This window comes from Symphalangus syndactylus, chromosome 23 (assembly GCF_028878055.3).
Source record: "Symphalangus syndactylus isolate Jambi chromosome 23, NHGRI_mSymSyn1-v2.1_pri, whole genome shotgun sequence".
In the NCBI taxonomy this organism is placed as follows: domain Eukaryota; kingdom Metazoa; phylum Chordata; class Mammalia; order Primates; family Hylobatidae; genus Symphalangus; species Symphalangus syndactylus.
The window spans coordinates 20,513,148-20,538,461 of record NC_072445.2 but is presented as its reverse complement, the minus strand read 5'-3'; the positions used below and the strand labels follow the sequence as shown (position 1 = coordinate 20,538,461).

At 37.5% G+C, this 25,314-nt stretch overlaps 3 protein-coding genes across 8 annotated transcripts in view; 1 reads left to right on the top strand and 2 right to left on the bottom strand.

Moving 5' to 3' along the window:
• Window positions 1-319: 319 nt before the first annotated feature.
• On the bottom strand, window positions 320-14,524 carry TDRD6 (tudor domain containing 6). 3 transcript variants are annotated; one of them, XM_063632914.1, is made up of 5 exons: window positions 13,030-14,524; window positions 8,454-11,667; window positions 6,647-6,771; window positions 4,627-4,716; window positions 320-875 (listed from the first exon to the last, which is right to left on the bottom strand). In XM_063632914.1, exons 1-5 carry the CDS (start codon window positions 14,506-14,508, stop codon window positions 846-848), a joined length of 4,938 nt encoding a protein of 1,645 aa, XP_063488984.1. In that variant the 5' UTR covers window positions 14,509-14,524; the 3' UTR covers window positions 320-845. The 3 variants fall into 3 exon arrangements, with proteins under 3 accessions (XP_063488984.1, XP_055118914.2, XP_055118915.2); XM_055262939.2 differs by having other exon boundaries at window positions 8,454-14,524; XM_055262940.2 differs by lacking the exon at window positions 4,627-4,716 and having other exon boundaries at window positions 8,454-14,524.
• Window positions 14,525-14,625: 101 nt separating this feature from the next.
• CYP39A1 (cytochrome P450 family 39 subfamily A member 1) overlaps window positions 14,626-25,314 on the top strand; it is a 140,545-nt gene continuing 129,856 nt past the window's right edge. The window contains exon 1 of the mRNA XM_063632916.1: window positions 14,626-14,703. The gene's annotated coding sequence lies outside the window, so the exon portion shown is untranslated. The remainder of the gene's footprint in view (window positions 14,704-25,314) is intronic.
• SLC25A27 (solute carrier family 25 member 27) overlaps window positions 21,025-25,314 on the bottom strand; it is a 30,355-nt gene continuing 26,065 nt past the window's right edge. For 2 of the 4 annotated variants that reach the window (XM_055262947.2, XM_063632925.1), the window contains one exon: window positions 23,209-25,086. In XM_055262947.2, coding sequence (XP_055118922.1) covers window positions 24,796-25,086 — 291 coding nt within the window. In that variant the 3' untranslated portion in view covers window positions 23,209-24,795. Of the gene's footprint in view, window positions 21,127-23,208; window positions 25,087-25,314 lie in introns of those variants that run through there. The other 2 variants (XM_063632924.1, XM_055262948.2) reach the window with 2 other exon arrangements.

The window sequence follows — 25,314 nt, the reverse complement described above, 5'->3', positions numbered from 1 at the left end:
TAGGTAGGTCTGGGTTTGATCAAGCCTCTGAGACTCATTAGCTATCTGACCTTAGTTAGGCAAGTTATTTAACCTCTTTATGAAGCTTCAATTTTCTCACCTATAAAATATGGATAATATTGATATGCACTTCGAAGTTGATGATTAAACTGAAAAAAATGCATTTAAAGTACAAGCTAAGTGACTAACACATAAGAGCTAACATTTAATATTACTATGCTTTCCCCAATCCTCCATTACAGAGGAGAGATGGAACCAAGTATATTTAAGAGTTCTATTTCCTTTTTAATAAAATGAGACCATCATACTAAGGATAAACTTTATTTAAGGATAAACTTTATTCAAATCTTGTATTAGAATACTTCCAAATTCAAACAGAATGTTAGTCAAATGTTTAGACAAACAGGCAAAGATTCAAAATCAAGACAAAAATTCTGAAGGAGATCCTGCTAAAAAGCTATCCTAAGTAGAATCAAATAATGTACTTGTCATGAGCCCTTATTTTTCTATTTTAATTTAAACACTGTATTTGAAAGGAACCAAAATAGTTTTTTGAAATGTAATGTGTTAGTAATCTGTTTAGCAAAATAAATCCTCCCAACTAATTAGAAACATAATACAATAAAGACAAAAGATCCCAGATCTGTATATATAACAGGATCACTATAAACACACTCCACCGTCAACCTGAGACCTAATTTGTTTTCCACCTATATAAAAGTTTTGAAAATGACAACTTCTTGTGGTTACATGTTTTCAATTTTCTCAAATACTGTTGGTCTGGGTAAGATGCCACTTGTTCGAGGGCAGCTTCTGACTGATTGGCCACAGCTATAGATCCACAGTTAAATCTCCATCACCTCCAAACCCCTTTTCTGAAACAAAAAGAGAAAAACTTCAAACTGAGAAAGAAACATACAAACAAAAAAATTTATTTCCATGGGTGTTACCATGACAAATGTAATGTTCTCTAAAAGGGAGGGGGGACAGATGAGTATTCTAATTACTACAGGGCATTATTTCTATAGAAATAATGTTTTATTTTATTATTAATATTTTGGTTCTCACACTGTACCATCAAATCAAGTTTCTCTAAAAATTATGAAATTGGCATATTTTATATTTTGCTAGAATGGTGTGAACAAGGCCGATAATCAATTAGTTCTTTGTCCTTTTTGATTAGTATATATTTTTCACATGATATTAAAGCTACCATTAGCCGATTTTATTCTCAATGTGCCTCAATTCTAAGAACCACTGCATTGTTTATGAATAAGAATGTGCAATACCAAGAACCAGCCAATAATTTGAATCTTATATAAACTAAAGATTCAGAAATTCCAAGAGATTATTTAACAAAGATCATTTGAACATATGAGCCAATTAACAGAGAAAATTCTTTAAAATGTGAATTTATCACATTCGTAATTTAACTTTCAAGATTAATTCAGTTAATAAGTTTCCTATATTTCAAGAAATCCTCATCTTGGTTATTTATCTCCATAAGTATTTTTACATTTTTTTACCTAAAGTGGTTTTTCTTCCCTGCTACCTATGTCCAAAGAAACTGATAAATCATTTTTGTTTGAGGGATTCAGCCTAACAATATTTTTAAGAAATTGTAATTCTGGGTGATAGAAGTATTTTGTTTTAAAAACACAAGTTACCTTTAATTGTGGTATCACCCGCTGACATGAAGTAAAGATCTTTTCCTACTCTTTGGGATACAGCCTAACAAAAGGAACCTTTGAATTGCTATTGATTCTTTATGAGTACAAAATAATTCAAATCAGAAATGGAACCACAGATAAGCCAGAAAAGATGTAAACAACAAAAGGTATTTCTATCAAAATTATGACAATCTGATTTTATAATGAGGAATCACGTCAAATACATTTTCTATTCTTCAAATGCTCATTTCTCTAGAACATATCCCTGGAGCACTCTACACAGGGAGTAAAGTACCCTTGTCCAATGTTTAGCTCCCAAACCCCCAACAACTCTGGTAATTGGTGAAGGAGGGAGGGACATCATTGTTCAAGGGGCTGTTATTCAAACACAGTATCCATGTAGAGCCACAGATGCTTTATTAAGGACAATGAAAAGGGAAATATTTCTCTTATATTCCTTTTAACAACCAATAGCATCATGTGCATGCATCATGTGATACAGTAACTAATTAACAAAATACTCTTAGGGTAAAATAAAAGAAACCATTTTTTTTAAAAAAAGTAATTAGATTCCTAGATCATAGTGACTTCATGTATCATTAAAAAAAGTCATGCATAATACAACTCACTTTGTAAGGAAAGCTAGCTCATTTGTAGACAGGTATCCAGATTTAAGAGCTTCCTCAAATTTGAAGGAAGGATATTTAAATCTCATTAGTAACCAAATCAAAATTTTTAGAGCCTTACTCATAAGTAGTTTCTATATGTCTGCTAACTGGCCTAGTCAAAGCCAGAGGTAGTTATCTATTTACTTATCTAGATATGTAATTTTATGTCTACGTTAAATAGTTCTTTTCTATGTAGCAGGCATAGAGAACTTTATCCAAACTGAATCTTGTATGTACGTATGTATGCATTTGGCTGTGGATTCTTCATAATTAATGGATGGAGACAACCCAAATGTAAAATGTTTTAGTAAATATTGATGCAAAAAGTGTAGTAGGCTGATATTTCTGACCTAAGCAAAAAAGTAATTAACATAAAGAAAGATATTCAGTGATTTTTAATGGTAAAAATTTCAAATGACCTAAATATCCAACACTATGGGAAATGGTTTAATACATTATGACTCACTAGTGTCATGCAGCATTATTCAGCTATTAAATATTGTTTATGGCATTCTGGGTGCGCCAAGATGGAATAAGCTGACCATAACCTCTTTCGCTGATTACAATGAAAAATTCTAGACAGAATATAAAAAGCAACTACTCAAAGACTCAAAAGTGAACAGAAATAGGTAGATTAAGAATTAAAGTAAAAACGTGAATAATGACTCACAACAGGAGTGAGTTTCATAGGCCTTTTCTTTTCTTTTTTTTACTTCTTTGTCTCTTGATTTTGATCTGAGGGTGGGCCAAATCAAAACTGCCCAGCTAGGGTAGACAGCAAAACTCTGAGAGAAATTTCTTATTTATAGCCAGTGGACTAGGGATAAAGGAACCCTGAATGCTAGAGAGTAAGAAATAGGTAGGAAATCTCTTTGCTGTATTGTGGTATTATGTTTATTTCTATTTTTCTTCTGGCTCTGCCCTGAGGGTGGCAAACCCCAGTTACTGCCTGGTGACAGCTATGGCAACATAGGCACCTACAAATGTGAGAGATGACCCGTCTCTCTAGCCAGTGGAACCAGGAAAAGAGCTTTCTGTCATCTGAAGAGTAGTAATAGGAGATTGTTTTTGTTATCTCTTTATCTGCTTCGCTCTTACGGGCAAACAGAACTGTGTGGTGGAGCAGAGTCTGAGAGAAAAATACTGTCTGGCTAGGTGACCAGAAAAAGGGGCCATTGGAGGCTGGATAAAAGAGGATCCTGGGAGCCAGAAAATGTGGAGGACATCTCAGAGAGGAAAGGAGTTGAAAATGTTTAACTCCTAATGCTACATGTGAACTGTAAGTCTCAGGATTGCCCCTGAGCTATGCACATGCAGAACAGAGCCAAATAAGCACAGCAAAGTCTTTGACATCTAACTACTATATAAACCACTGACCAAAGTCCCTGACTACCCTGGGTGGCTTATGTACCAGGAAGACCTGAACAACAAAGGCTTTGAAAACTAAACTGACAGGACAATCACCAACCACAGAAGGAGAAACAGAACATGTAGTATGAATTGAAACCAGCTGATCATCCGCTATAACAAAAACTTCAACATTCTCCAGATTTTAACAGGACCCAAAGTCTTAAAACATAATATGCAAAATGTTCAGGATATAATCCAAAATTACTCAACATACAAAGAACCAAGAAAAGCTGACCATTTCTCTAGGGAAAAGAAAATCAACAGCTACAAACCCCAAGATGACCAGATATTAAAACTATCAGACAAAGATTGTGAAGGGAGAGGTTCAAGAAGTCCAACCACCCCAAACAGGATAAACTCAAATGCCCAGACACATCATAATGTCATGGCAAATTGCCCACCATATAGTCTCAAATGAAGAAAAACAGAATATAAAACTATACATAGGATGAAATCAATTGTGTCTAAAATATGTAGATGAAATACTTATATTACATATAAACAGAAAAATTATAAAAGAAAACCAAACTGGTCAACCTATTTGTCTCTGGATGGGTATATTATCGGTGATAGTTACTTTCTCATTTTTAATATTGTTATATTTCTCAGGTTTTCTGCATCTAATATGTATTTTATTAGAGTCATGAAGACCAAAACATTTTCTAATCAAGAAGTAAAACATTAATAACTAGTTTTCTCAGAATAATACTTGGCATAAGGACTAAAATCATTGATTTTGTTATTGCTGTTTTTAACTATTGTCACAGGATTTTTCTCCCATTTTTCCAAACACAAGGGACTTTGGAAATAGTTTGTTAAATCACCTTTCAAAATGAAGAACAATGCTCTCACTAATTACTATTTATAGAATTACATACCTCAGGTGGACTCTTATCAAATTTGGGTATGCCACTCCAGACATTCTCAGGGTTCACTATCTCCTCCACACCATTTGAGAGGTTCAAAACCTACAGGAGAAAACAAATATTTTTAAGTGTCCAATTCAAAAAAATAACTGATTTATGTACCAGAGCAATTATTTAAAAAATGAAATATTATTATTATTATTATATTATTATTATTATTTTGAGATAGGGTCTTGCTCTATCGCCCAGGCTGGAGGGCAGTGGCAGGATCAGAGCTCACCATGACCTCGACCTCCTGGGCTCAGGCAATCTGCCCACCTCAGCCTCCTGAATAACTGGGACTACAGGCGCACGCCACCACGCCCAGCTAATTTTTTGTATTTCGGGTAAAGACAGGGTTTCACTATGCTGCCCAGTCTGGTCTCAAACTCCTTGGCTCAAGCGATCCACCTGCCTTGGCCTCCCAAAGTGCTGGGATTACAGGCATGAGCCACTGCACCTAGCCCTAAAATGAAATACTTTAAAAGACAATGAATTTATTGAGCTTCAACCTTATATTTCAAACTCCATACTACTTCAGTTTCACAAACATATATAGAGTATCTATGACTGGTGATCAAAGATGGATAAAATTTCAACATCGAATAGTTCAAAATCTAGTGGAGAAAAGACCTCTAAGCAGATAATTAGAATACATCATAGGAAGTTCAGACTTCTGTAGTAGGAGGTATAGGATTGTAATACAGAAATAAGGCTTTTTTTGGGATGGGGGAAGGTTGAGGACAAGGATAAATTTAGAAAATAACGTCAGTGAATGCTCCCTGGTAGAGGCAATGGGTAAGTAAATTGGAATTAGCCAGTTTGGTAACAGGATGGAATATAAGTAAAATAGAACTGCATTATTAAATATATCGAAACAGCAAGCAGATGGTATATGTAAGAGAAGTCAAGAATTTTGATGTTCATCTAACATAAAGTACAAAATATAAAGAATTAGGGCCAAAGAGAGTACATAAACACCTAACCCTAGAGGATTTCCTATGCCATGTTAATGAGCTTGACTTTTATGTTCCCGGCCAGGGGCTCTCGAATTTTAATGGAATATGAATGCACATTCGGGAATCCTAACCCCAGAAATTCTGAATTAGCAGGCCAGGCCAAGGCGTAGGAATCTATAATACAATTTAAAAAATAGCAGGGCGCAGTGGCTCACGCCTGTAATCCCAGCACTTTGGGAGGCTGAGGTGGGCGGATCACGAGGTCAGGAGATCGAGACCATCCTGGCTAACAAGGTGAAACCCCATCTCTACTAAAAATACAAAAAATTAGCCGGGCGTCGTGGCGGGAGCCTGTAGTCCCAGCTACTCGGGAGGCTGAGGCAGGAGAATGGCGTGAACCCGGGAGGTGGAGCTTGCAGTGAGCCAAGATCGCGCCACTGCACTCCAGCCTGGGCAACAGAGTGAGACCCTGTCTCAAAAAGAAAAAAAAAAAAAAAATATATATATATATATATACATACACACACCAGGTAACTCTCAAACAGGTGGTTTTCAAATCACGGGAGAAACACAATCAACAGGCTCCCTAATAAGTTTTACACAATAATGATGCAATCAAATTTGCATTTTACAAACTTCACCCTGACACCGTGGACAATCAATTTAAGGAAGACTAGAAGAAGCAAACAAAATAGAAGGTTATTAGAGTAATGTAGTTGTGAAATGACTCAACTAAGGTAGTGGCATTAGATATAAAAAATTCCAACTAAGAGATAAGATGTGTAAAGTGTGGAACTAGGTGATTAATAGAATTTAGAAAGAGTAAGGGAGATAGAAGATACAACCTAGGATGATTTCTTGCTATGATTCTTATATATGGAGATTTAAAATATTTGTGCATTACATCAAATTATCAGGCGGAACAAGCAGGTAAACATTTGTTCTATCACATTCTCTAGTCTGACAGAGTCTGCTAAACTTTCCTTAATAGTCTGCATATACATTTGGAGATAAAGTACTTAAACATCACTTACCCTTGTTCCTTCTTCAGCTGTTTCTAAAATCTCACATTTAGACCATGTGTTTCTTAGACTTGACCACACAACACATTTAGATCCAACAGTAAAGGCTTTCAGAGTGTAGGTGTTCTGTGGTTGAGCTGCCAAATTGAATTGAGTAAGACTCAATGCATATCTCTTAATTCCTTAATGCAACATACACAAGCAAAGCATTTTCCTAATCTGCATTATTTCTATATCATCAACATCATGTAATTAGTACATTGGTATGACTGTCTCCCTCAATTTTGTTTAAAATTCTTCCAGTGCCCCTCCCCCATATAATCTCTTACTGCTTTTCTAAACCAACAAACCAAACAAAAAATCACATCATAAGGATGTGAATCTGACTTCTAACAGTGAAAATCGCTAATAAAATATGTTACTATTTAGACAAGTGGTGTTTTTTATACTTACAACAGCCATTTCTATAAGAAAGCAGCATGTTACAAATGAGCAGACATTCTTATCACAGAGTTAATACTTACTATTATTAAATATGACAATGAGGAATAAATATCTAATGCAAGGGTAATACTTAAATAACTTATGTGTAACCACAGGATGGCATACCATGCAATTAAAATATTTTGAAAGCATTTTTAAGGGACTAAAATGCAGGATTCAATACTGTATGACAGTATGATCTAAATTGTTTTTAAAACTACGTAGTAGACATACACAAAGACGGTAAAAGACAACAAAAAGAAAATACATCATGCTGTTAACATTGATCACTTCTTGTTGATTTTCATTCTCACTATTCCATTATTTTCCTTATTTTTACAATGGTTCAAATTTAATAATATAAAAATTGACATTTAAAAAGTATAGCATTGATTATAAAAAGCTAAAAGTTACCCATTTAACAATTCTTTTTAAGTAGCAAACAGTAGTAAAAATAATTTATAAAAAAGTTAATATAATAAATGTTCTCCAAGATTTACACATGGAAATTTTTTTGCTTAATATAGGCTACCTAAATCTATTTTCTTTCTTTAAGGGTTTCTAATGAATTGCAAGATCAATGAATGATACAGTTAAGTCTAAAAGACCCTGTTAAAATAATCCTTAGTGTAAATTTATGCCTATAGCAGTGCTATAAATTTGGCAAGGGAATACCATGTTTTATAAAACTTACCAACACACGCCCTCTTGACTATAAATGTGATTACATTTTAAATGTGATTAACTTTTGGAGACTAATAGATTTCAAGCATTCAATTTTTAAACACAAAACTAATATTTCAGTGTTTCTTCCAGCACATATTATGCACTGATTTCACAATATATTTTCCCCAAGTTTAAAATGCCCTTCATAAAATCCAATCTGATTCACTTTCCAGGTTTTTAATCTCTTTTACAAAAAATTATTTTTTAGAAATCCATATAAGAATTATTCTCTTTTCTTTAAAACAAATAACAACTTTGGAAAGTCACTATGTTAAACTTAAAAGTAAAAGGACACTTTGGGAGGCTGAGGCAGGAGGACTGCTTGAGCCCAGGAGTTTGAGACCAACCTGGATAACATGACAAAACCCTGTTTCTACAAAAAATAGAAAAATTAGCTGGGTGTGGTGGCACACACCTGTAGTCCCAGCTACTCGGGAGGCTGAGGTGGGAAAATCACTAGAGCCTGGGAGGCAGAGGCTGCAGTGAGCCAAGATCACACCACTGCACTCTAGCCTAGATGACAGAGCAAGACCCTGTCTCAAAAAAAAAAAAAAAAAAAAAAAAAAAAAAAGAAAAGAAAAAAGGAAAAGGGAAAAAAAAATTCACATACCTGAGATATGATCTGGTAAACCATTATTGTGCTTGCTTCCATCACTGCTTTCTTCCTCAGAGAACAAGGGCATCAATGCTGAAACGGCATCCCTGTTTTTATACTCTATAAATTCTTCTTCATATATATTCATTTCATTCTGTGTTTTGGGATCACAATCTGCTCCATGTAGATGCAATGACATCCTGTGCTGGTCATCAAAAGATTCTACACAACTTGACTTTCTCATGTCCTCAGTACACATGGATTCCTGTGCTTTCTGACTAACTCCTGAAGACAAAGGATCCATCTTCTCATCTAAAGGCAGCTGGGCTGTAGGTAGTTCTAGTTCTGGCTGTTTCTCAGCTTCACAGCTGAGAGGAAGCTGCAGTGTAAATAGCTCCATGGCGCCTTTTGTGACACACTCTTGGGAGAGTGGCACACTCGGTGGCACCGGGCTTAGCTCCCCTTTTTCTTCATCCACAACCAGAGAATTCTGTAACTCAATAGATTCCAGTTCTAAGAATTCTTTTGATTCATCATGAGGAGAAAGTGGCAGCTCAAGTGAATTCAGTTCTAGTATCTCCTTTGTTTCATTAGCATGTGGTAGTAATGTGTTAAATCCTGTAATCAGGTATTTATCATCAAACTCTGCTTTGTCAACTAGATGGCACTCTAATTCACCTTCCAGTTCCTCAGTATCAATTTTATCTTTGCAGAGGTTTTCAAAGCCTTCACAAATGTTATCAGTTTTAGGGACACGGAAGTTACTTGGTTTGGTTCCAATGATGTTTACATAGTTTTCAGTTATTTCAGCAAGCTCATCTGTCTGCTGTTCCATATATATTTTATTTTGTACAGCTTTATTACTTAACTTCTTAAGTCCTACATCAAGATTGTAGGACCCACGAGTCTGCTTTATCTCCGAGTCAATATTTTCATAGGGAAGAGCACTTTTAGTAATACCAGTCTTAGAATATTTCTCCATTTTCTCGTTAATACTTTTACCTTTGCTTTTCAAGTCAACAATTGCTAAAGGGATATCACAAACATCCCTTCTGATTTCTAGTATTGTTATTTCCAACACATCTTCTGTTATTGTTTCATGGAAATAGTCATTTCCCTCTTGAGAACATACCCCTTCTGAAATGTTAAATCCCGAGAGGCAACATGGAAAGGCTTGCATGGGAACCGACAAAAGCTCAGAAGGAATGGCCCAGAGTGCTTTTGGGTCCACACAGTCTGCAATGTTTCCAAAGTCCACAAGCCTGACAGATACAAGATAATCTTCACAAATATTAGTGATAAGTGCCCTATAATAATGTCCATCTTCTCCGTATCTTACTATACAAGGATCTCCAATATAAGGACATGGGATACAATTTCTTCTGTCTACTGCCTGTTCTCCAGCAGTCTGTACTTCTACTTCTAAACACTGAAGTTTCTCCATATCAGCAAACTGACACCAAAAGTACTCAGGTCCATCTATCACAGTGGCATAAGCTCTTACCATTTTTTTTTGTGGATTATACCAGTTAAGAAATACTGAAGTGTCAATGTCTGATTTGTCAACAGACTTTGAATTGGCATCTTTAATTACTTGGGTAGAAAGTTCTATTTGAGATTTTTCACTGAGAGCATACCTGCTAATCATATCATCTGCTATGATCCCATGTTCATCAGCAAGAATAACTTTCCATCTGTCTTGAAATTTAACAAATTCACATCTTATTGCAGCCTCGCTGGTCCGTTGGGAAAAGTAACGCATCATTTTCTTAGAATTTTTATTGTCAGGAACCCCAAATCCCTGCAAGGAGCAATGAATGCACAACCCTGGCAATACCGCATTAACAAGGTCAAGCCTACCTAATTTGTTAGTATGAACCACAGAAACATTGCCATAATCTATAAACTGCACAGACAGAAGGTCATTGGGTTGTTGCTCCTTGATCACAGCACGATACCATAAATTGTCTTCTGGGAAAACAGCACATATCATATCTCCTCTTTGCAAAGGTGGACCTGCATAATATTCCGGCCTTGTTTTAACACTGTTTAATCTCTCTGAAAGATGACTAATTTCAGATTCATCTTCTATTAGTTGAACATAAAAGTCTGAAAGGTCATTTATATGAGAAACATACACAGTTGTTTTAAATCCGGGCATTATAATCTTCTGTGGGAACTCACAAAATTTCAGAGGCAAATCTTTGTCACATGAATCTCCTATTTTTCTCTCTGAAAGAGTGGCTTCTACTCTTGCTGTTTTCCAGGGTGTCTCAGCAGAAATTTCTTCTTTCTTTTCTCTTGTTAATGGAAACACTTGACTATTTTTATTTCCCATAGAGTCTTGATATTGAGTGACTAAGTTTGTTTTTGTTAAACTTTGTAAAAGTTTGAGTTCCTTGTATGATGAGTCGATCTTAGGTTTATACGACTCTTCCAAAATTTCTTTACTAGGTAACTTGTTCCCTACTGATTTACTTAAATACTCTGTACATGGCAACTTCATATTCTCATTTTTTTCTGCAAGAGTTTCAGTTGTAGAACGGAGCACTTCACTTTCTTTTTTTCTTATTCTATCTTTGTAATTAAGTAGCCCCAACTTCTTATTAATACTAGCACTAATTTGAATATTGTCACCATATAGTTCTATAATCAGTGTTCCATCTGGATCTTTTGCTACAACTAAAGCCTTCAATGACTTATCTAAAATAGTCTCCTGAAACCACACCACCACTTCTTCTGGTATACGATCAGGAATATCAGATAATGAACATCTGACAGCTTGCATGGGCAAAAGTAAGACATCATATGCATCACTAGGTATTGGAAGCAGATCATCACTTGTTACTACATAAATATTCCCAAAATCAACAAAGAAGACTTTCTTTGGCTCTTTCTCTATTACTATGCCCCTATACCAGTTTCCATCAGTATACTTGGCAAGGCACAAGTTTCCAGGGTTCAAGGGAGATGTTTTTAAATTCAGCAAAACTTTACTTAATTGTGTAATACTACATGACAACTGTTCTAAAATATTTGCATTTCTTGCCAGCTGGCAATAAAATGTCCAAGGGTCATCAATATGCGTTATATAAACTAATTCTTCACTTCCAATTTTGATATCATGTGTAGAATAGAAGTAGGAATGCAGCTGAACAGAGGACTCCAAAGGCTTCTGAAATTTTAGTGGTCTTGCAAGTCTCTTTTCTACCAAGAAATGGCATGCACTCTGAAAGGGGGTTAGCAAATCCACAATGTTAAACAGTTCTTCATTATTAATTGAAGCCAGAGCAAATACTGTACATTTTAATTCTAGATTTTTTTGCCATGCATTATCTATAAATTCATTGAAAGCTTGTATTGCCTTTACATCCCAAACAAGGGGATTCTGGCCAGTTGGGTGAATTAAATTATAAAGACTGCACCTAAAAGCCTGAGCCTTAACCTTGAGAAATTCTTCACTAATTGAATAAATATTCTTCACAGATACCATTTCTCTGTCTCCATAATCTACAAATATTACATTGACATGCTCCACAGATTGTATCCCACTAATAAGTGCCCTGGACCACTGTCTGTTTACTGTTCGCTTAGCCAAACAAGCAGGGGTGTTTCCCTTGTAAGGAGCAGCTGTATTTTTGCAATAGTACTGAATATCAGACATTAGAGTTTTAAGTCCTTGTATGTTCCTGGTCAGCTGACACCAGAAATAGCCAGGGTTTTCAACATAAGACACTCTGACTTCTACTGTACTTCCAACTTCCAGCTCTCGTTTACTAGAGGAGCCTGGCTTAATTTCCAATAAATTCTGTATAAGAGGAAAATAAACAGATGCTCTTTTCACTTTTTCCTGCACAACTAGTTCAGTTGAACCATTTGTTACAACTGTTGTGTCACTCAAAGCTTTTGAAACAGATGTGGTTTTATTCTCTCTCTTGGCTTTCTGCTCTCCTTCTCTGGTCTTGGCAAAAGGTATTTTGTTACTCTCCGTAGTAAAGTGATTTGAAACATGCCCTGGGGAGTGGGCATTTACCGGGATATTTTCCTTTGTTTCAAATTCCTGATACTTGGCATATCCTGCTTGGGCAATTACCTTACTAATGTTTTCTTCCCCTGTTCTTGATTCATCAAGAATCTCAATAACATATTGATGATCCTGTTTATCAAGAATATGGATGACTAATTCTTTGTGGAGCACAGTCTTTTTAAAAAAGGAAACTGCCTCCTGGCTCCAAGTTTTTCCCGAAGGCCAAGTATCAGCTAGGGTGCACTTCAGAGCCAATACTGGTAGCTGCCTAAACTGAGGAAGCAGCATCCTTACATCATACCAGTCCACATTTGCCGAATTGCCTCGGTCAACTAAGAATACATCCACACTCTTGTCATCCAATTTGGTGACTATGGCCCTATAATAACCATTTTCTTTCCACTTGACACAGCAAAGGTCATCAGGTTCAGGTTTCAAAACTACACCATCCAGCTTACTGGCAGAGGAATAGAAACCGCACATTCTCCTCATCAGCTTACTGAAGGTGACATTGTGTTTCCTCAGCCTAATCCAAAACTCAGAAGGATTTTTAACAAACTCTACCTGCGCATCGTAGAAGGCATTCATCTTTAACCTGATAGATCTTAAGGCTGGGAGTGAAATCTCTTCATCTACTTCTTCAGCAGGAGACTGGGACTGAGATGTTTCTGGTTCCTCCTCCTCTGTTCCCTGGCTCTGAAGGGCTCGGTCAGCCAAGCAACACGACTGTACTCCAAACACACGGTTCAGATTAATCCCATCTTCTCCATACAGGCTGACATAATATACACGCTCAAAGGAGCAATAAAATTCAATCTTTGCATTCACTGCCTTGCCCAGTATCAGTGCCTTCAGGTCACCGACCTGTGACCGAGACCAGCCTCTCCCACCGTCCCAGAGTCCATACAAAGCACAAGGGTAGGTCACCACCGGCATTCGAAAATATTCAGGCAGCAAGTACCGAAGGCTGCTGCAACTCACTAACTCCTTCCTTCCATAGTCCACATGAAGCACCTGGGCACAGCGCTGGGGCCGAAAAGTCTCCAGCAAGAGTGCTCTGTACCAATGTCCATCCAGGCCACAGGATGCACACGGAGAGCCCGGCTTGTCTGGGCTCTCCTCCCTCTCCTCCCAGGTGGCACTGGTCGAGTTCTCATCCCCTGTCCCCGTGGAACCCCGGTATACCTGGGCCATGCTCTCGGAGAGGCGGTGGATCTCCTGCGACAGGTTGCGAAGCTGGCAGTGAATGCGGTGGGGATGGCACACTTGGGTTACGACCACGGGCTCCGTCACGCCCAGCTGCAGCTGGGAATAGAAATAATCCAGACCAGGCTGCTTTTGCTCGAGCGGGACTCGCGAGAGAACCGGGACCCCGGAGTCCACGCTAGCAGTGGCCGCTGTGAGATAGCGCTCCAGCAGCGAACGGAAGAGGCTGTCGGGCACCCGCCGGGCCAGGCCCAGCTCCCGCATCTGTTGGAACACATCGGGCACCTCCAGGAGGACCAGGCGGTGGAGCAGCAGCACGTCCAGGACGCACCCGTGCACCTCCTTGCCCTGAAGGTTGCTAAGGAAGTCCATGGCGTCGGCGGGCCAGTGCTGCGGCTCGCCCGCGCCCGCGCTAGCGCCGCAGCCTGCCGGCACCAGGCCTGCCAGCACGCAGCCCAGCACTTCAGAGGGCAAGTTGAAGAACTCTCTGCGCCCGGGCGCCAGCGAGCCTGCGCCAGCCGTGATGGTGCGGCCCTCGTCCAGCAGGAAGACACGGCTCTCCTGTGCCTGCCGGCTGATCACGCGGCAGCGGTGCCACAAAAGCCCGACTTGCACCAGGCACAGGTAGCCGGGCGAGGCCGAGGCGCTGCCCAGCGCCCACTGGCCACGCGTGGCCGCCGCTTCCTGGATTTCCCGGCTCAGCCGCAGGTACTCGACCCGCCGCTCGCCCACCAGCCCCCACAGGTGCACCGGGATCACATTGGGATGCACGTCCACGAAGGACACCCGCAGGGACAGCGAGGCCCCTGGCGCCAGCATTCCGGGCGTCGAGCACATCTTGACGGCGCGGCGCGGCGCCCACTTCCGGAAATTCGGGGCCGCTAGTCAGGGCCTCGAAATCCTCCGCGCCGCCGCAAGGCGAGTTCCAGCCAAACTAGGTTCAAAGGACCCAGGGGAGGGGAAGGACGCCGGCGACGCGTTTCCTCGGCAACTCCCCCGTCGACGGTCCTACAGGACTCACGCCGCGGACTGGTAAGACCCGGTGGCCCCACCAACCGCCCGAGGTCGCGCCTCTGGGCACGCGTTTACTGCGCTCGGCGCCGCCACTTCCGGCCACGGGGAGTGGGCGGGGCCAGTTGAGGCTTGGGGTTGGCCTAACGCCTAAGGGCCCAAGGAGCTTGTTGGGACCTTCAGTAGACCCTGAGGTGGGAGGTTTTGGACACAACCTGCATCTCCTCAGACCGCCTTCGACTCTGGAGGCCGCCGTGTGACTGCCTGGCACAGGGCTGCGGTGAGGACCGACCAGAGAGGGATTTCCTTTTCGTCCTCCCAACTACCAGGGATTGAGCACTGCGGGCCAGGCAAGGTACTAGCCAGTGGCGTTCCCGACGGGAACGAGAAACGCAGGAGCCAATGGCACGTTCCTAGGCGTTAAGGCCGGAACTTTCGGAGGGCCCCGGGTGCTGCTGCGGGGCACGGGTGCTCCTGCTGGCTCAATGTATCCGTGGACAGCCAGGTGCTCAGCCTCTATTCTTTAACCCTGTTTCATCGTCTGAATTGATAGAGTTGTTATGAGGTTAAAATAACGTGTGAAAGTATATAGCAACTGGTACATATTTCCCTTCCCACACTTAGCTGATACGGGTTCCTTTGCTGCTTTGCTGTCTAACTCTGGCATCCCAATTTTGAAGGCATTTTCATTTACTCACAGAGCTAGCACAGAACTGGATTCATAAAAGGAGGCCAAGAGGAATGGAATCCACATTCCTTCAAGCCTCTGCTGTATATACTAAAATCTTAACAGGATAACCCTCTGAGGCCTCTGTTTGTTAAATGTCCAAACCTCCATTTGGAATGGAAAAGTGCAGGCAAACTAGAAGTTTCCAGGATATGTCTACATTAGATTTTTGTGCATTTGCAAAGTTAGACACATCCGTGGAAGCTTCTTATAGTCTGCCTGTACTTTTCATTCCACGTTTCGAAATGTCATTAAATACAAATACAATAAGGCAGTGCTTAAAATGACCCTGGCCTAACTGTAAATCTCAGTGTCTTCAGTCTGTCCAGATTAGAGGCAACCATGTGCTTCCACATCACCCTATGCTTACTTTTTCACGGCACTTTTCACATTGTGTGGCAACTGTCTGATCTCTATCATCCTGCCAGCCGACAGGTTCCCTTTGGCAAGTACCGTTTGTTGGATTCTCGGAATCTAGCTTGGAGTGAAGGCAATGAATATTTGCTAAATGAATATGAATGAATGAATGAATGAATCCAATTTCTCTAAAAGCTTTGGCTTTTTCCTGAAGAACTCATCTTTGAAAACTCAATTTTCCCATCTTTTTCTAATTGTTTCATATTCATTATGGAAGAAAAACATTTTATTTAAAAACATCTAGCAAGACCTAGCTCAAACGTCTTTTCCTCATGACTGTACTATTCCCCCTGGCAGAATTGGTTGTTCCTTTTTTTTTTTTTTTTACATACTTCTATATTATTATATTTTGTAGCTCTCTGTCTGCCACAGTAGGAACATCTTAAAAGCAGGAACACTTCTCATTTATTTTTATGTTCCCGATGCCTAGCCAGTGCTGTACTGTTAGCATCCAGTAAATCTTAACAAGAGTAAGCAATCTAACACTATGCCCTTTACAGTGGAAAGAAGGAATTCATTATAAAATGGTCTTATGATCACTTGAAATTGTTTTATCATTACATGGAATAATGAATGGAGACTTTAATCCATCATCTATTTCAGGTTCATGTAGTATAACCAAACTCCTTTGTAGACCACAGGGTTGTAGATATTATGACTTACTTTTTGTATTTCATTTGTCCTCCAACCTTCCATGGCTCATGGCCTTAATCCTAGGATGTCAGGGTATATCACGTGGCCGTTATGGGCTGATCCGAATCCTTTACCCCCATCCACCCAGATGTTTCCAATGTTCTACGTTTTCTGTATCTGGAGCAGGTAGCATTAGTTTGTTCTGTCTTGCTCTGCTGTTGGACAGGGACTTGGGTTAATTTTAAAAATCAGGTCATTGCACTGTTAAGATTAAGCTCCCCTCATATATCTCCCATACTAAAGCAAAATATCTTGAGTTTTATGATAAATAAACTTTCCTCCCATTAGTTTTGAGAGGCCCTTGGTTTCGGAAAAGAAGGGAGAGGGGATATTCTTTTTTTATTATTATTATACTTTAAGTTCTGGGATATATGTGCAGAACGTGCAGGTTTGTTATATAGGTATACACATGCCATGGTGGTTTGCTGCACCCATCAACCCATCAATCTACATTAAGTATTTCCCCTAATGCTGTCCCTCCCCTATCCTTCCACCCCTTGACAGGCCCCGGTATGTGAAGTTTGGGAGAGAGGATATTCTTATCCTAATACAAATACGTAAAGGATAAAGGGGGAAAGGATAAGGCCAGGAATGGAATGTGTATGACAGGTGTTTGAATACTAATATTGTGAGCCACTTCAATATTTTTTATGGAAACGATGCAGGAAAATTGGGCTAAATAAATCATACTTATTTTGTGCTATCTTAGACCTCTGTATATAGAGAACTCTAAGCAGAAATGCAGTATACTTGACAGTCTATAGTTTCTATACTACTAATTGACTTTGTTTAAAGTTGCTTAGAAAAATTAACATTTACTGGATATTTTTAGAAAACAATTCAAGTAAGAAATACCCTGTTAGGAGAATGAAAAAGACAAGCTACAGACAGGGAGAAAATATTTGCAAACCACACGTCTGACATAGGACTTGTATCTATAATAGATAAACGACTCTCAAAACTCAATAGTAAAAAAAAATAAACTTGAAAATAGACAAAAGATATGAAGTGGCATTTCACAGAGGATGTACAGATGACAAAGAAGAATATGAAAAGGTTTTTCAACATCATTAGCTATTAGACAAGAAAAAAAAAACCCACAATGTTATATCACCACATGCCATGATAATGACTAAGCTAAAAAATCGTGATAACACCAGTACTGGCAAGAATGTGAATAAATGGCATCACTTATGTTGCTGGTAAGAATGTAAAATGGTACAGCCACATTTTAAAAACTATGTACTTGCCATATGACTGAGAAATTGCATTTAGGCATTTATCCCAACGAAATGAAAACATGCTCATGCAAAAACCTGTACATGACTGTTAATACCAACTATATTCCTAATAACCCTAAACTGGAAACAACCTAAATGCCCTTCGATGGGTAAATGGTTAAACTGTGGTACATCAATACCAAAGGGTCCTACACAGCAATAACAAGGAAAATGAATTATTGATGTGAGCAACAACTTAGGAAGGTTCTCCGTAGAATTTTACTGAGTGAAAAAAATAGTAAAAGGTTACATACTGCATTCTATTTTCATAATATTCTTAGATTAACAAAATTATAGAGATGGAGAAAAGATTAGTGGCTTCCAGGAGTTAGGGATGGGGAAGAAAAGGGATGAAAACGCCTATAAAGGGATAGCATCAGGCATGGGCTGATCTGTTCTGTATCTTGTGTGCAGTGATAGTTATCAAAGCTACACAAAGGTGATGAAATTGCATGGAATGACACACACACACACACGCACACACAAATGTGTGCTTGTAAATAAGTGACTTTGGAATCTGTGGATTGTACCAATGTCAATTTGCTCCTGGTTTTGATTGTATACAACAGTCATGGTACATCCCTATACATTTTTTTGGAAACTTCATGAAAATCTAAAATTATTTCAAAATAAAAAGGTTTTAAAAATTTAAGATTCCAGTGTCACAAAATACAATTTTATTAGAATACACACACAGACAATTCAAGACCATATCATTACAGGGGGCAATGAGAGTAGAGAGAGCATCATAGTCTTTTGAGTTACAGCAGGACTGGCCTCCATTTGTAAGAGCCATGTGACCCAGGCAAGTAATTTACCCTCTGTTTCCATATCTGAAAATGGATATAACAGCATACACCTTACATTTGGGTTCCAAGGACTGCATGAATTAATGTAAATACAGTTAACATGTTTGCATTAAATAAACACTTGAGATACAACAAAACAGTGGGAAAGGAAGGGCTTTAGATTTTAAAAGTCCCTGTTTATCATCTCAGGGTGACATGGATAATAAAATTTTCAGAGTTAGGTACTCCTCATCTATAAAAATGGAACTATACTTAAATATGAAGACTAAATGAGCCAATATGGGTAAAAGACTCACTGCAGGAAACATGTAATAAGTTGTAGTTATTAGTGATATGAATGAAATTAAAACTTAAAAATATGTTATCTCCTAGGATTCTTAAAGATTAAAAATCTTAAATTAGGTTTTTTAAAAATTTGGTCTATTTAGGCATAATTTTTGTACAGTAAAACTCACACTTTCATATTGTACAGTCCGATATTTTGACAAATGTTTACAGTTTTATTCCCTTAAATAGTGTCTTTTGAAGAAAAAAGTTTGTAATTTTGATGAAATCAAATTATTCACATATTTTCTTTTCTAAATGGTAGTTTATTTTGTTGTTATTGTTCCACTAAATCTTTTACTAACCCAAGGTAAAAAAACAAAACAAAACAAAAACCCACAAAAACAAACTTTCAATGTTTTTGTTTAGAAGTTTTATAATTTTAGCTCTTGTATTTAGGTCTATGATTCATTTTAAATTAACTTTTTGCAGTGAGGTAAGGGTTGAGGATTTTATTTTTATATACGGATATCCAATTGTTATATTGCCATTTGTTGCAAAGACTATACTATCCAGTTAAGTTATCTTGGTGCTTTTGCCAAAAATTAATTGACCATATGTATGTGAGTTTATTCTTTGACTCGTTATTCTGTTCCATCAATCCATATATCTGTCTTTGTGCCAGTACCCCTTTGTTTTGCTTATTTTCTAAACTGCTTAAAAGCCAATTTTAAAATTAAGTAGTATGAATCCTCTTTGTTCTTTTCCCTCAAAATTGTTTTTGATTTTCTATATGTATTTTAGAATATACTTGTCAACTTCTGCAAAAAAATTTGAAGCCTGCTGGGGTTTTATTAGAATTGCTTTGTAGGTAGAGATCTATTTGACAATAATTAACTTTGGAGCAATACTGAGTCTTTTAATCCATGGACTCAGTTCATTGCTCTATTAAAATCTTTAATTTCTCTCAGTAATGTTTTATATTTTTCAGTGAACAAATCTTGTACACATTTGTTAGATTTATCCCTAAGTTTTTAATGTCTTTATGCTATTGTAAATATTAATTTTTAAATATTTTAGTCCCTAGTTTTTCATTGCTAGTATACCAAAATATATTTTTGTCTATTGGCCTTATATCTTGTGAATTTGCTAGGACTTCATTATTAATTCTTGTAGCTTTTGGTAGATTCCTTGGGATTATTTTATATATGTAATTATATCATCTGTGAATAAAGGCAGTTCCATGTCTTCTTTTCTAATATATGTGCCTTTTATTTCCTTTTCTTGCTTTACTGCAATGGCTAAGACCTTCAGTACAGATTAAAATAAAATGGTAAGAATTGATATTGCCTTGTTCCTGATTTAAGGAGAAAGTCTTTCACCAATACGATGTTAGCTATAGGTTTTACTTAGGTCCTTTTCATCAGGATGAGGAAGTTTCTTTTTTTTTTGCTATTTTGTTGAGAATTTTTACATCAAATACTATTGAATTTTATCAAATACTTTTTCACATTCTGTTGATAAATGTTTTGTTTTGTTCTGTTAATTGGGTGAATTATATTGATTTTTTAGGATGTTGAACCAATTTTGTATTCCCAGGATAAGTCTCACTTAATCATGATGTATTATACTTTATATGATGCTGGATTCAATTTGCTAATATTTTCTCACATCTACGCACAGGGATTTTTAAGTTTTCTGTTTACTGTGGTAAGATATACGTAAAACAAAACTTACCATTTAAAACATGTTTAAGTGTAGAGCTCAGTGGCATTAAATATATTCACATTGTTGTACAACCATTACCACTATCCATTTCCAGAATTTTTCATCATCCCAAACTGAAACTGTACACATTAAACAACTCCTCATTCCCTTCCCACTATTCTATATTGTCTTTATGAATTTTCATTATTCTAGTACCTCAAGTAGAATCATGTATGTATTCACTTTTGCCTGGCTTATTTCACTCAGCATAATGTTTTTAAGGTTCATCCATGCTGTAGCATGTATTTCCTTCCTTGTTATTACCTTCTTAACTCAGAACTATATCAGGACAAAACAAAACCCGTGATAACAAGCAATTAGGCACTTTAAAACATTTACTTTTAAAATAAGAATAACACAGTTTATTTACTCACATATATTCCTGTTTGTTACCAGATATTTTCAGCAAACAGACATCTTTAAGCATCTTCGTCTGCTTTTATCAAACCTTCAAGTGGCTCCTGCTGCTGTTGACAATCACAGCAGCCTGTTGGGGGTAAAGTATGGGGAGAGAAAAAAATAATGTATTCCTCAAAATTCAGAAATAATAAAGCACTTGAGTGGGTAAAATGTGCATGTATATGGCATCAATGAAGGCCAAATAGTGATATAATTTCCATACATGCTTTAAAATGAAGAATAATGTAAGCACATCACATATTTATTGTTAGTCAATTATATATTATTTAAAACTATCAAATTCTCGATTTTATGGAATAGCTATTAAACTGATGAAGATGATCCTTAAAAATTATGACGTTTCAAACACACATGATCATTTAAAAACATAATTAAGCATTTAATACGGTAAAAAATTTCATAAAATCAGAAGTGTTATTGACCCAACATAATCATTCTGAAGAAGAGAACAAAATGATTTAATCATGTGTATAAATGTCTTTCTCTTCACTCCCCAAAAAACCCTCTCAATTCATCAGATACCTTCAGAGTGGCTCCTATTTGAAGTTTGTAAGGGATACAAAGATGTGTTACATGGTCCTTGCTTTCAAGCAATACATCTTGTGTAGGGGACGCTGATGCGCACATCTATGTAGTAGGGGAAGCAGTGGGAGAAAGGGGGTACTGAAGATACTGAAGGCTTTAGAGAGGAAATAGTAGGTGATCATTTTAGATAACTGAGGTAGAATTTAACCAATACAAATAAAGATGAATAGGTGGTGGTGGTAGGAAGAAAGGTAGATGGAGGGAACAGAATAAACTACATAGAAAAGCAGCAAGTATAGCGCATCTGCAGGAAAATAATTAGAGCAATGCATTTCTAAGGAAGTAGGGTACAGGTATGCAGTGAAAGGTAAAAGTGAGAAAAATGGGCTGGAGTCAGATTGAAAGGGTCTTGGATATAGCACTAAAGGTTTTAATTTTTAGTATGTGTGTATATAGGAGAAATTGAAGGTGAGAATATGCCCAAAGTTGCCCAATGGAAGATGACTGTGCTTCCCTGTGAAGAATGGATTTCAGGGTGAGACAGTCGAGACACGTCAGAAGTCTGTATTATGCTTTAAGATCTGAATAATTTTTCCCCATCTTGAAATATGAGAAAATAAACCCAAGCATAAAGAATCCTAATGAAATTTTTAAAATTCTATTTTTTTAAACCTGACATCAATATGGCTCCCTTTAGGTATACACAGGTTAAGATTCTAGAGTTCAATCCTTCAGCTTTTTTTTTTTTTTTCTTTCGCAGACAGAGTCTCCCTCTGTTGCCCAGGCTGGAGTGCAGTGGTGTGATCTCAGTTCACTGCAACCTCTGCCTCCCGGGTTCAAACAATTCTCCTGTCTGAGCCTCTCGAGTAGCTGGGACTACAGGCGCATGCTAATTTTTTGTATTTTAGTAGAGACGAGGGTTTCACTGTGTTGCGCACGCTGGTCTTGAACTCCTGAGCTCAGGCAGTCTGCCCGCCTTGGCCTCCCAAAGTGCTGGGATTACAAGCGTGAGCCACCGCACCTATCCCACTTCAAATTTTAAGGAAATGGGAATTCAGAGAAGTGAAGGGACTTGATCCTAGTTATACTCTTCTGTCAGAAGTAGAACCCAAAATAGGATAAAGATCTTTAGATTCTGGGTTCAGTCTTTCTTCCACATTATCTGACATTCAATAATAATATATATTTGCTTGGTAGTCATCTTTAAAAAGTCTCAGTTTAATTGGGAAGAAAAGAATTACTTATTTTCCTTTCCAAAGAAATTGTTTTAACCATCAAGTATTAAAATTAACCATTTTTTCTAGGAAAGTCCTGAAGGAATTTGTTTTCATTAACAGAAAAATTATATGTAATTATAACAACTGTAAATAAATGTGCTTGAAAATTTGAAGATGACTGAATAACAAATTCTTTCATATTTATGTTGTCCTGAATTTTTATTTTTTTATTAGCAAAGTAAAAGAGAAATTGCAGACTCATATGATAGTCACAGATTCTTTTTTTTTTTTCTCTTTTTTTTTTTTTTTTTCTTTTTTTTTTTTTTTTGAGACGGAGTCTCACTCTGTCACCCAGGCTGGAGTGCAGTGGCGCAATCTCGGCTCACTGCAAGCTCTGCCTCCTGGGTTCACGCCATTCTCCTGCCTCAGCCTCCTGAGTAGCTGGGACTACAGGCGCCCGCCACCACGCCCGGCTAATTTTTTGTATTTTTAGTAGAGATGGGATTTCATCGTGTTAGCCAGGATGGTCTCGATCTCCTGACCTCGTGATCCGCCCATCTCGGTCTCCCGAAATGCTGGGATTACAGGCGTGAGCCACCGTGCCTGGCCAGTCACAGATTCTTAAAACAATAAAGATAAAATTGATTGATTCATGTCATATGTAGCTGTAATCATTTTTTCTTAATAGCAAAGAAATGCTACTAAAGAGAGCAGAGATTTATATAAAAATGGAAGATGTATACCTACCCACTAGTGGCTTACAATCAAATAGGATTTGGAGCACTTGAAAAAGACATGTTATTCCATATTGAAAGCAAACTTAATGTTATCCCTTTAATTATATATAAATTAATTCATATATAATTTATATCTTATATATGGCATAAATTGAGTCTATAATTATATATACTAATTCACTTATACATATAAAAAACTACATAATTAAAAATAAGTATATGCATTTTCAGTAAGAAAAAATCATTTCAGAGCAGAAAAAATGTAGAGAAATACCACATAGAGTAGTACCATAATAAGTAAGTGAGTTTGGAATTCTTAAGTCTGTGAGTATGGACATAAAAATTACTGAAATTTTTAATCCTTTTTATTTACTGTGGATTATTTTGGAAAACAAGATGATTCCAAGTTGGCAAAAATAAGCAATGTTCCAAAATAATCAGTAGATATGATTTCACCAGAAAATTATGAATGTGATTGGATAAGTATTGGGTATACTGGATTTGGTTAGATTATAGAAGGTCTTAATGTTCAAGCTAAAGCATGGTGACTCCATTCTAAAATGTATGCTAGAGACAATTCAGATTCATTTAAAATGTATGAGACATACAAATGCCATAAGGAAAAATCTGTTTTTAGAAGACTCTACTGGGTTGTGACCATGACATAAGACCCTTCCTTGGTACCTAATTAGTGAACAATAACTCTCGGTCATAATAATCATATTAATTAGGAGAACTGTGTTTTTATCCTGGCTCTGCTACTAAGTCACTCATGAGCATAAACAACTCTACTTCTCTGAATCTCAGTTTACTAACATGTGAAATGGGAAGGTTAAATTAGATAATCCCAAGGAGTCATTTCAGGTTAAAAATTCCTGAAATTCGTGTTGATCCAGATCCCAAGGAATGATGTCAGTGCGTAAGCAGTGTTTTCATCCCAACTCCCCGACCCCACAAAGAATAATGCTAAATCAGTTGTTCATGGTCTAGTTTGGATGTAATTATTTTGATCCAGTCTTTACTTAATTTAAAAATTACAAAACATAAAAAAAACAAAATTTTCCCTAAGTGGTCCAATGCAGAACACTTGGGAAGTTAAGCATATATATATATGTGTATATATAAAATATTTTACAATGCAATTACATATTGACAAATTCAATGAAAAAGTAGACGATCTAAATATTTTAAGAGATTAAACTTCACATTCTCTGCAACTAGAAAAACAATAAGCTACTGCATATCAGTACATGACATTCAAATATATTTTAAAGTGTACTTCCCCCTCTTAAAATGGCAGTGAGTATACATTAGTGCAACCACAAAGCACTTGTAAACTTTTTTCTGTTCAACATCATCCATGTCCATTAGAACAAATTCTGTTTGGCTGGCTCCAAGGCCTTTCTTGGGCCTGAGCTTTTCATGTTTTTCTGTGTTAACAGTTACAGCCTTTATCCATAACCGCAGCCATCCATCCAGAAATGCCCACCATCTGAGGTTGGGAGAGCTGGTGGTATGCAGCTGAATTTGAAGAACTCTTTTACCTTTCTAAAATAAGAACATGGATTTGATTCAAAGATTGGAGACATAACTGTGTACCATAAGCAGATTTTTACTTATCACTTTTTAGGCAAGAATTTTTGCTAAACTGCATTAAGAGTCAGCCCACTGGCAGTTTTAGTGTGATTTGTGAGTGCTCTCTCTGCCTCTCTGGAGCCCCTAGTATCAGGTAAGGGAGATAAGAAAGGACGCATGTCAGAGTTGGCTGACTTCATA